We start from the raw sequence: 12,467 nt of genomic DNA, 5'->3' as shown, positions 1-12,467 counted from the left end.
AAGGAGCAATTAAAATACTCACAGATAGCAGAATGATATTACATCTTTTGAATAACTGTAATAATCTTACTCGACTAGCCGGATGTACTATATCATCGGCTCAAAACTTAGGCAGCAAAAGAACAATTTATATAGGCTGGCTCCCCTCACATACAGGAATTGACGGGAATGAAATAGCTGATAGGATGGCTAAGCTAGGGGCTAAGAAATCTGATTATCACCAGTTTGATGAAATTCCCTTAACGATGGTTAAAAAACATCTCATGCACTATGCCAATAAAATCTGGCAGAAGAATGGCAGAATTCAGACACAGGCAGGAATTGCTTCAAATTTATACCTAAAATCCAAGACAGACAAAGAAATAAACATTACTCTCCTGATAAAGATACTACACAATTAATAACTGGACACAGGAATTTTCCTGCTTTTCTTCATAGAATTGGCAAAAAGAGCTCTAACAAGTGCACATGCGATGAGGTTGGCGACGCTATCCACTATCTTTTTCATTGCAAAATTTATGATCAATTCAGGCTTGAATTAATACACAATTGTCTATTGAACAATATTGGATGGCCCCCAAATCCATCGCATCTTTTTAAAGATAAGGAATTATGGAATGATGTGAAAAAATTTCTACAAAGAACAGGGATTTTGAATAACTCCCATATTTGGACAGATGCACCCGACAGCTCTTAAATAAAGAGCATGGTGATCATCATCTCTTATACTCATGATGAGATTCTTCATTCCTTGCTGACTACATTGACCATCTGACTGAAACTTTATGATTGTCGCCTTCATTACTCCTTCCCACTCAAGGCGAGTGGGATTGCTACATCCGGTGCTGTATTAATCATATGCAAGATTTCTGTGTATTGTAGCAATTGATTGTATTATTCCTATTCTGATTCTGCGACCAGATGGTCTGCATTCTGTACATAACATTTTTTGTAACCTTTTGTGTTTATTTGTTTCTCATTGTGTATTGTATTATTGTATTGTATTATGTTTTGTTAATAAAGTCCCGATGCAGGCGCTCTCTGGTCCCATGCCTTCTTTCACAACTTTCCTATCTTTCTGTTTTTCATACTTCACATCTCATGCTTTTTCTCCCTCTTCCTTTTCCATAGGGCTAAGTCTGTGGCAAAAAACAGACAGCCCTCTCACCCTTTACAACAATGTCTATAGCAACCCCAAAATGCGGCATTATAGTAAGAAATAACAACTTAAACATAGCCCTAATTCCAGAACTTAGCTCCTATCGTATTACTACAGCTGCTGTCCATAACGAGCCCATCGATCATATAATCAATGCCTACTTCTCACCACAGGACGACGATGACGATTGCATCGGAGAGCTACAAAATGTCCTGAACAAGCTTGGTGACACAAAATACATAATAGTGGGCGACATCAACGCAAAGTTGGCCCTGTGGTACAACGAGGAGGAAGACAACCGCGGAAGACTGATCCAAGACATACTAGACAAAATCGATGGCATCTCGCTAAACACCTCGGACATCCCCACGTTCGAGACAAGCAGGGCTAGAGGATGGACAGATGTTTGCCTGGCGCCCACGAGGTTAGGCAGCTTAATTGAGATGTGTGAAACCTTAACTACCACCTTGGCTAGCGATCATAGGTACATCCTAACAAAGATCGAAAGGACCAGCCAAACGATTAGCACAAAAAACAACATCTATAACAGAAAAACCAACTGGGAGCTATTTAAAACCACTTTTGCCGCCTACTGGAGGTCATACACGTTCTGTCCCCTGAACACGGCCAGAGAAATCGACCACTACGTCAACCACCTGACCACTTCCTTAAATTCGGATATAAATCTATCATCAACCACCAATAAAGTTGACAAGCAACGTACACATTGGTGGAACAGTGACTTGGAAAGAGAAAAGCGCAAAATCCGTAGGCTTACAAGGCACTAGGTTAAAACGAGTAATCCAGATACAAAGGAAGAACTGCGAAAGGAATACTACAATAATCTCAACCTCTACAAGAAGAATATAAACAACGCCAGAACACAGGCATGGAGGGAATTCTGTAGTAAAGATAACAAAGATCCTTGGAGAAAACAATACAAAATCATTTTTAAAAACAAGACTAATTCTAAAATTCCTCATATTCTATGCAAAACCACCACTACTGACCAAGTGACATTGAGAAAAATATCACAAATCTTTTAAATTTCCACTTTCCGAACGACAACACCTACGATGACTTGGAAAGTCACCAGGACATTAGGAAAGCCAACGAGAAGTCTTACCAGAGCTACACGGACAAATGGTTCTCCTTCCAAGAGGTCTCTAAGGCCATATGCACACTAGCCAACAAAAAAGCACCAGGTATAGACAACCTTACTGCCGAGACCATAAAAAATGCCTACCAGGAAATCCCGATAGCGTTCGTAATACTTTTCAACGCTTGCCTCAATAACAGCTATTTCCCGCAAGGCTGGAAAATTGCCAATATTATGTTCATTCCAAAAGTCAACACGCCGCAATCTGAAAGCGATTACAGACCTATCAGTTTACTCCCATCTTTAAGCAAGGTACTTGATGGCCTAATAATTGGCCAGATAAATTGGCATCTGGCAAGTACCAAAGCTTTTAATAGCAGCCAATACAAGTTCAGGCCCGGTTCTTCTACTACTATAGCAATAGACAATGTTCTACAGTTTGTAAGGAACGCGTGGGCCCTCGACAAACATGCCCTGCTTGTTAGCGTGTTAGTCTGCTAATGACATTCTGGAAAAGATAAATAAGTGGAGTATTAACAACAAGCTCCCCATAAACTATAGCAAATGCGAAGGCCTAGTCTGCACGAGGAGATCGCGCCGGAAACAACTCCAAAGGCCACTCTGCATTTATATTAATAACAATAAAATAAAAATAAAACCAACTATTAAATACCTGGGTGTTTATCTCGATCTGACGCTTAGTTGGAATCACCACATTGAAGTCATCTGCCACAGGATCAAACAAAAAGCAAACATGATAAACCATGTTGCCAGGAATAGTTGGGGTCTCTCCTCTAAACATTGCAAACTCATTTACACCAGTGCTATCGAGCCAGCGCTGCTCTATGCCACTGAGCTATGGGGCAACAGAGCCTCAATTGTTCACAACCACAGGAAACTGGCCTCCATCCAGAGAGGCTTCGCCATTCGCATCTGTAAAGCCTACAGAACAGCGCCCACAGACGCTCTTCTTACTATTGCTAACCTTGTTCCTATAAACATCAAGATTAAAACGAGGATGTGGAAATGGCACCTCATGAATGGTAGGATACATGACCTCACTAACGACAAAATCCAGGAACTAATTAATAACAATCAAATACCTAACAGCACAATAGTTAACACTATAAGTCGGCACGGCATTGATCACTACTACAAGGACTACCTAAGTAAAAGCCATCCAGCAACATCTTCATCCAACCTAATTTGTGAAATCAACAACCCGACAGAAGACAATGCCAACTGGCACGCCTACACGGATGGTGCTAGTAATGAATTAGGAACAGGATCCGCTTTTGTCATCTACGACATGTCTACAAACAGGACTATTCACGAACAGTACCACAAACTCAGCGCCCACTGCACGAATAATCAAGCGGAGCTGTGGGCAATGTACAAGGCCCTCTCCCACATCACCAGAAATCTTCGTCGTTTTCCCGGCAGCATAGGTTTCTTCACAGATAGCAAATATGTGCTTAGTGTCATTAGAGGAGCGAAGAAACTTACTGCCACGGGTATAAAGCTGTACCACCTTGCCATCAACTTAAACCGGTATAGAAACATCACCTTTAGTTGGATACCGGGCCACTCAAACATACAAGGTTACGACAGAGCGGACTGCCTGGCCAAAAGAGCAGCTGAAATCATAACGAATCCATCTTTCGAACTAATTCCACCCAGCTATATCAACAACCACATCCATGAGAAGAGTATAGACATATGGGAAATGGACTGGAATTCTTCCACTACAGGTCGTATGACGCACGGATTCCTTCCGTCTATCCGAAAGCGTCAGAATTACTCCTACATTACCCCATCCTTCTATCTGTCGCAATGCCTAACCGGGCACGGCAACATCCCATCGTATCTACATAGGATAGGGAAAAGGAGGAACGATAAGTGTACATGTGACAACAGTGCTACTGGAGACATCTATCACATTCTCCTGGATTGCCCATTCTACGACACCAGTAGGCAAGAACTCAAACTCTACTGCACCTCCCACGGCCAACCGTGGCCACCGGACCTCACCTACCTGTGTGCCCACAAAGACAGCTATAACCAGCTTATTAAATTTATAAACCTCTGCGATGCATTTAAGAATAACTTTTCTCCGCATCCCAACAAACCGGAAATTGACAACTGACTGAAATTCTTCACTCCGACTCCAAGTTCGCCATGTAATTAATGTAAAAAAACCCTAACCATTGTATAATATTCAAATGTATAGATCCTACTTAGTTTAACTGTTACCTTAGTTATTTAATTATTTTCCATACTGTTAATCTCTCAATGTTCCATCAATTATTATGTACCTTATTTTATTTTATATGTTACCAACGCACTACTGTAATTTTTATTTTTATTTTTATTTTGTTCATCAACTACCATTATTCTCTTTTATTATGCTGTTACCAATTGTAACCATCTTATGTAACCATTATGTAATTGTGCACCATGCAGTGGCATATTCATACCAATCACTGTACTCCTTGTAAATTGTTTTTCTAATAAACGGTCCGATGCAAGATAATCATGAGATCCCCTACCTTCCACTCTTCTTTCACACTTCACACTTTTCTAGTCTTTAATCCTACCCAATACTCCCCCCTCCTTCTTTCCTTTTCTAACGGGCTAAGTCGAAAGACAGCCTTCTGATCTGTATTAAGTGTCTATAGCAACCAACCGAGGGCGTCGCGTCGTTGACTGGGATAGTCACTGGTTTTTGTGCTCCTGCATAGCGCGCAGTTTTACGATGGATTTACTTTTTTCATAGTGTTGTGATATATTTTTGGATTCCACTAGCTGAGAGGAACCCATTGGTGTCTCTTTTTTGGAGATCGGATTATTTTCTGAAAAGTTATCGACGATCGAAATTCCCGTTTTTCAAGACCGTTTTTCCGGAAGAGTGGGACCGATTTTCCGGATTCATCGACGGAGTCTCGTCGGTGGACAGACTGTGAGTACACTGTTAAATTTTGGGGGTCCTGGCTCAATTATTTACGGAGTTATTCCGTTTTTTCTAAATTTTGCTATCGGGAATAATCGGCCCACATCGGGCTTTTGATTTGGCATCGGTATATTTTGTTTGCTTTGTAGTGGGCAGGGTCCTTTCAGTAACTTTCTGTCAAATTTTCAGGGTCGTATCTGTAATAGTTTTAATTTTACAGCGATTTAAGTTTTTAGCTTAGTTCACCACTTCACCGGTCTTGCTGGTTACTAGGTAACGGTCATTGACCTTTTGTGTACAACGACTTTTTTTTAACGGTTTTTAACCGTCGTTGGTCGTGTGCCTATTACGTCACAGCTTTTGGTTGGTTATTTAATCGATATTAATTTTTATTTTATTAATTTAAGTTATTTTATGTAATTTATTTAGCATTAGTTTTAATTGATTTTTAATATCATTATTTATTCTTTGCACAACGTTTAACAATGAGTAACACGGATTTTATAAGAGTCACGGAAACCCCTACGAATATTACATTGGAAATTGCTACAGAGGACGACATCTCGAAATGTCTGTCACTTGACCCTGATGCTCTTCCAGAAGAGCAGAGAATTCTTGGCAAGGCCAGTATTCAGATGAGGTGCATTATGGATCTATTGCCGGACTCCTATAGGTCTGGATTAAAATCTGAGGAACGCAAGGAGTTAAAAGAGAGGGTAGGATTAATTTTTGCGGCGTTCCACCAATTATATGGTATACTGTGTGAAATGCGTAGGAATGCATTGCATTCAGTGGGTGGGTCGGCCACAGTACAGGCCACGCTAACATAGTCTTCAGGAGCAGGGGAAGCTTTATCACCCCCACCCCCACTTGTGAATAGACCAAAGTCTTACGCGGAAATAGCAGCTGCAGCACCAGCTGCCAGTAAGACCACGAAAGTCATAGCTAAATCCCTCTCGAATAAGTTGGCCAACGAAGGCACCGGCAGCAGTTGTGCAGTAATGGTTTATCCTAAGGCTGACGAGGACCCTAATACGGAAGTGAACTACAATATAGACGATATAGCTAATACTATTAAGAGGGAGATTAGCCCTCAAGAACTGGGCATTAGTGTGAAAGGTTTTCGCAAAGTGAAGGGAGATGGATTGTGTATTAGGGTTCAGGACACCAAAGCAAGTGCAAGGTTACAAGAAGCTATACAGGAAATTCCTGAAATAAAACATAAGATTAAGTGTTTTGCTTTTGAGGGAAGAAGGCCCAGGCTAATACTGCTTCACGTGCCAAATTCTGTTGAGGAAAGCATCCTTGTTGATACTCTGTACAGACAAAACGACATGTTTAACAGGATCAAATGGGAGGAATTTCAAAAATCCTGCCGCATCAGTACTATCATCAATAGGGGTAAGGCAAAACCAAACTGCCGTCATATAGTTTTGGCTGTTACGCCGGAACTAAGAGCACTTATCATCAAGCACCGTCACGTGGCCCTCTCCTGGGCTAACATCACCGTGGATGATTACATCCCGGTTCTTAGATGTTACCGCTGTTGCGGTTTTGGGCATCAAGCAAAGGATTGCACAGACGATGTGCATTGTAGTCACTGTACAAAAAATCATAAACACGTCGACTGTACACATAAGGATTACCCTTCTGCATAAACTGTGACAAATTTAACAGGAACCAACCACCTAGCAGGAAGACACCGACAAATCACAATGCGTTTAGTGGCCGATGCACTACCCTACAGAGGATTAAAACACAAACGGTACAAAAAACTGATTATGGCATTTAATTTCAACNGGTGCGTTATGGATCTATTGCCGGACTCCTATAGGTCTGGATTAAAATCTGAGGAACGCAAGGAGTTAAAAGAGAGGGTAGGATTAATTTTTGCGGCGTTCCACCAATTATATGGTATACTGTGTGAAATGCGTAGGAATGCATTGCATTCAGTGGGTGGGTCGGCCACAGTACAGGCCACGCTAACATAGTCTTCAGGAGCAGGGGAAGCTTTATCACCCCCACCCCCACTTGTGAATAGATCAAAGTCTTACACGGAAATAGCAGCTGCAGCACCAGCTGCCAGTAAGACCACGAAAGTCATAGCTAAATCCCTCTCGAATAAGTTGGCCAACGAAGGCACCGGCAGCAGTTGTGCAGTAATGGTTTATCCTAAGGCTGACGAGGACCCTAATACGGAAGTGAACTACAATATAGACGATATAGCTAATACTATTAAGAGGGAGATTAGCCCTCAAGAACTGGGCATTAGTGTGAAAGGTTTTCGCAAAGTGAAGGGAGATGGATTGTGTATTAGGGTACAGGACACCAAAGCAAGTGCAAGGTTACAAGAAGCTATACAGGAAATTCCTGAAATAAAACATAAGATTAAGTGTTTTGCTTTTGAGGGAAGAAGGCCCAGGCTAATACTGCTTCACGTGCCAAATTCTGTTGAGGAAAGCATCCTTGTTGATACTCTGTACAGACAAAACGACATGTTTAACAGGATCAAATGGGAGGAATTTCAAAAATCCTGCCGCATCAGTACTATCATCAATAGGGGTAAGGCAAAACCAAACTGCCGTCATATAGTTTTGGCTGTTACGCCGGAACTAAGAGCACTTATCATCAAGCACCGTCACGTGGCCCTCTCCTGGGCTAACATCACCGTGGATGATTACATCCCGGTTCTTAGATGTTACCGCTGTTGCGGTTTTGGGCATTAAGCGAAGGATTGCACAGACGATGTGCTTGTAGTCGCTGTACAAAAAATCATAAACACGTCGACTGTACACATAAGGATGACCCACCTTTCTGCATAAACTGTGACAAATTTAACAGGAACCAACCACCTAGCAGGAAGACACTGACAAATCACAATGCGTTTAGTGGCCGATGCACTACCCTACAGAGGATTAAAACACAAACGGTACAAAAAACTGATTATGGCATTTAATTTCAACGGAAATCGCACTCAGTTCCACAATTACCAACATGGCACTTTGCAAGGAGACTCCCACTTACAGAGATCTGGCTCAGGTCATACTTTAGTTATGCTAAGTTTCAATGCCCAGAGGTCTAAGGCTGCCTCCACCATGATTATAAAGATAGTGGACGAGCAGGCAGCGGATCTGGTGTGCATACAGGAGCCTTACTTAATNTACAGTCGACCCCCGTATAAGATCATTGATTATTCCGTTTTATATGAATTCCATGTTGTACAAGTCACTTAAATTTTACAAATACGTGAGCCGTTCACAGCCCGGTACACGTATTTGTAAAATCTAAGTGACTCGTACAACATGGAATTCATATAAAACGGAATAATCAATGATCTTATACGGGGGTCGACTGTACAACTATTAAAACGGGTATCCTTATTAGGAATCCCAACATAAAAGCTAATTTCTGCACAGACTTAAGTACGGCACTGGTTACAACAGTACTTCTCTCTCTTCAAGATAAGGATATTTATCTTTCATTGGTGTATTGCTCCCCGTTTCAGGAAATTGAGGAACTCCTGGATGACTTGCAAGATATTGATGTCAAAATAGGTAGTAAGCACTGGGTCATTTGTGGGGACTTTAATTCAAAGTCCTCCATATGGCACAGCCCGATCAACGATGATAGAGGACATAAGGTCTGCGACTTTATCTTTGCTAAGCAAATGGTGTCCTGTAACACCAGCCCCCTTGCTACATATAGTTGTACAAGGGGTGAAAGCTGGGTCGATCTTGTTTTAGCCAGTGATAGTGCTCAGCATCTTATACATGAGTGTTATACTATTGATGAGAACGGTGGGAGTGATCATCGTTTTATTAAAATATCTATCAAGCATAATGACAATACTTTGAATAGAGGTATTGGTTATTACAAGAGTACCAACTGGGAGCAGTTTCACGAATACTTCAGCTTAAATTGGGCTAGACCCACTCATTTCACCTTCTCTGAGAATGTAGATGCAGAACTCTTAGCTGAGCATCTTACAAACTCAATTATTTCTGCTTTTAACGAGTCTACTACCATTAAACAGTACAGACATAACAATACTCCTTGGTGGAACGCAGAGTTGGAGGCTCAGAGATCGAAGGTCCGTAGGCATCTGAGGAGCTACCGACGAGCAACAGATGATGCTACTAAAGAAATAAAAAAACGGGAGTATCTTAGGTACTTTAATGAATATAAAACTAACATAAACAAAGCCAGAACTATGGCCTGGCGTACCTATTGTACGGATATCGGTAATAAAACTACATGGAGTGATCCTTACAGAATAGTGATTAGACCAAGGAAACAAGTGATCATCCCAGCAACTCTCAAAAAAGCAGATGGTGTCAGCACGTCTAGTCTACAGGAGACCTATCAACACTTATTAGACACACATTTTCCAGCAGATAAGCAGGATGATGACAGTGAGGAGCAAAGGGAGGTACGGCAGTCCATCACCCTTCCTCCTAACACAAACGATGACAAGCCTTTTACCTTCAGGGAGGTTGAAGCTGCGATATTCGCACAAAAGAACAAAAAAGCTCCTGGTACAGACATGATTACAGCTCGCATGATAAAGGAGGCATATAGGGCGATACCAATTGCTTTCAACTTTACTTATAATAAGTGTTTACTACTATCTCAGTTTCCAAAAATTTGGAAGGAAGCTTCGGTCAAATTCATCCCCAAAGTGGGCAAAGAAAAATATGTCACGGCTTCGGATTTTCGTCCCATCAGCTTATTGTCCTCCCTCGGCAAAGTCTTAGACCGCATGTTAATTAACAGGATCAATTTTCATTTATATAGTAAGAAGTTACTTCATAGTAAGCAATTTGGATTCATTCCCAAGAAATCCACAAATCATGCACTCCACAGTGCCATGCAGTTCGTTAGCAATGCATGGAAGAAGGACCATCATGTTCTGCTAATATCTATAGATTATTGGAACGCCTTTAACACGCTATGGTGGCCGGCGCTTTTTCAGCAATTGAAGACATTTGCGTGTCCGAGGAATCTTTACCTTCTGCTTAGAGACTATCTGAGGGACAGGACGGTGGGCATCTACGACCTTAACACACCGTTACTTCAGCTAATGAATAGGGGCTGTCCCCAGGGTTCATGCTCTGGCCCGGGGCTTTGGGCTATCATGCACGATGGTCTACTTAAGCTTAATATGCCCAATATCAAATCAAAATGGAGTATCCAAGCATATGCTGACGATACACTCGTCATGCTTGCGGATAAAAACAATGAAAAACTACAGGCTGAAGCAAACAAGGTCCTACAAGAAGTGTATAAATGGAGTAAGTTTAACAAACTAGAGATTAATATAGGCAAATCTGCCTGCATGATGATGAGCAAAGGCGCTCAACTAAAAAAGCCACCGTCTGTCAAGATAGCTAATGTTCGCATTCCGTATACACACAAATTAAAATATTTGGGCATTGTATTAGACCAGGGCCTAAAGTGGAACGAACATATTGACTATATATGTAGCAGAGCTTCTAAGCTATCTAACCTTCTTGGTTTCATTGCTCGCAAGACTTGGGGCCTCAACAGTACGCATTTGAACACGATCTACACGCAGGCTGTAGAGCCAATATTGCTCTATGGGGCACCTATATGGGGACACGCTGCAGAAAAAGTGCATATAAAGAGGTCGCTACTCAAAGTGCAATGGATTAACCTCCTAAACATTACCAAGGCATACCGGACTACTCCAACTTCAGCTATGCAAGTACTGTCGAACATAACACCTATCCACATAAAGGTCAGAGCCACTCGGGCTCTTTGGTATCTGGCTAACCTAGACATGTCTGAGAAGGATTTTAGGGAGCTTCTTATATACACTCAAATAGGTTATCTTCCAAACCTGCGAGTCGACAATCTCTTTCATCTTGACTTAAATACTGACATATGGAATGTGACTCCCCCAGTCCGACATCCTGGGACTGTGATCGACATTGACTTCAATCTGAATAGTGACAGTCATGGCCCATGCCACGCCATATACACAGATGGCTCTAAGATGAACGAGGGTGTTGGTGCTGCTTTTGTCCATATGCATGGCACCAAGCAGAATATTATTCACAGGTGTATCTTTAAACTTGAGAAGTACTGTACAATTATGCAAGCGGAGCTTCTTGCTATTTATAAGGCGTTGTGTTACATCAATACTTCAGCGAGCTTATCTAAATCTCGTGTTTTCATTTACGCAGATAGCAAATCCGCGCTCCTTTGCATTGCAAATGGGGCAAAGGATGGTAAGCTTTGTAGTCAAATTATACAACAGATCAACAACAATCAAGGCACTGTTATATTCCGTTGGGTGCGTGCTCATATGGGAAACATAGGAAACGAGGAAGCCGACGTAGGAGCCAAACAGGCAGCAATGGGAACCATGGAACCATGCTTTCACGATCTCCCATTGAAGGCAATTAAACATCTTATCAACAGCACTTCTACACAATTATGGCAGCGCAGCTGGGAAGAGGACACTACGGGATGTGTTACTTTTCAGCTGTTCCCTGATATTCTTCGACGACAACAATACAAGTACATTATAATCGACCATATTTCCAGCCAATTGTTTACAGGACATGGGAACTTTTTGGCGTATTTGCATCGCTTCCACCATAGAGACTCCCCGACTTGTGATTGTGATAATACCTCAAACCAGGACAATCTGCATCTCATATTTCATTGTCAGACTTTTGACCAACAAAGAATGCAGCTATTCCGTACGGTTCTTACTGAGGGCCATAATTGGCCCTGTCGTCCAGATATCCTGGTAAGTAATAAGAAGATCTTCAAAGAACTATATACTTTTATACAGAACATTGGGGTATTAAACATCAGTAATAACGGGCACTAAGTCGTGGCCTTCCTCTGTTGCTACAGCATATGTTCTTTTTCTGATGATCTACAATCCTCGGCGATGTATTCGACATGTTACCCATGTATTGCTTAATTTCTTTACTCTCAATTGTCGGTTTTGAAATATGTACGGCATTGTTTCTCTCGGTGTTATACGTTGTAACTCTCCGGTTTTCGGAGAGATTTTCATTGGGTCATTCTACCCTTACTTATTCTGTAACTCGCAACAAGTAAATGCGATTTTGTATGCGCGTTTGTGTTTTCATTGTTTTTGTTGTATTTCTGTTTATGTATTTGTTTTCTGTTAATAAAGTCCCAATGCAAGCGCTCTTGAGACTTCCCTTTCATCCCCTGTCCTTTCTCGCTTTTCTTTCCCCTTCTCCTTCCACCGCTAG

At 41.6% G+C, this 12,467-nt stretch overlaps 2 protein-coding genes across 2 annotated transcripts; both read left to right on the top strand.

Annotated features, from left to right (window-relative positions):
- The first annotated feature begins 1,179 nt into the window (after positions 1-1,179).
- Positions 1,180-1,947, top strand: LOC111614744. Its single transcript, XM_023356108.1, has one exon. The coding sequence runs from the start codon at positions 1,180-1,182 to the stop codon at positions 1,945-1,947; it is 768 nt and encodes a 255-aa protein (XP_023211876.1).
- Positions 1,948-3,012: 1,065 nt separating this feature from the next.
- On the top strand, positions 3,013-4,404 carry LOC111614743. Its single transcript, XM_023356107.1, has one exon. It carries the CDS (start codon positions 3,013-3,015, stop codon positions 4,402-4,404), a length of 1,392 nt encoding a protein of 463 aa, XP_023211875.1.
- The last annotated feature ends 8,063 nt before the right edge of the window (positions 4,405-12,467 follow it).

This window comes from Centruroides sculpturatus, unplaced genomic scaffold (genome assembly GCF_000671375.1).
Source record: "Centruroides sculpturatus isolate CEXI.00-Female unplaced genomic scaffold, Cexi_2.0 scaffold2277, whole genome shotgun sequence".
Taxonomy (NCBI): Eukaryota; Metazoa; Arthropoda; class Arachnida; order Scorpiones; family Buthidae; genus Centruroides; species Centruroides sculpturatus.
This window is presented reverse-complemented; position numbering and strand designations above follow the sequence as displayed.

What these genes read in the sequence shown, in the direction of transcription:
- LOC111614744 (XM_023356108.1), top strand. Translation starts at nt 1,180, where the DNA reads ATGTCTATAGCAACCCCAAAATGCGGCATTATAGTAAGAAATAACAAC.
- LOC111614743 (XM_023356107.1), top strand. Translation starts at nt 3,013, where the DNA reads ATGATAAACCATGTTGCCAGGAATAGTTGGGGTCTCTCCTCTAAACAT.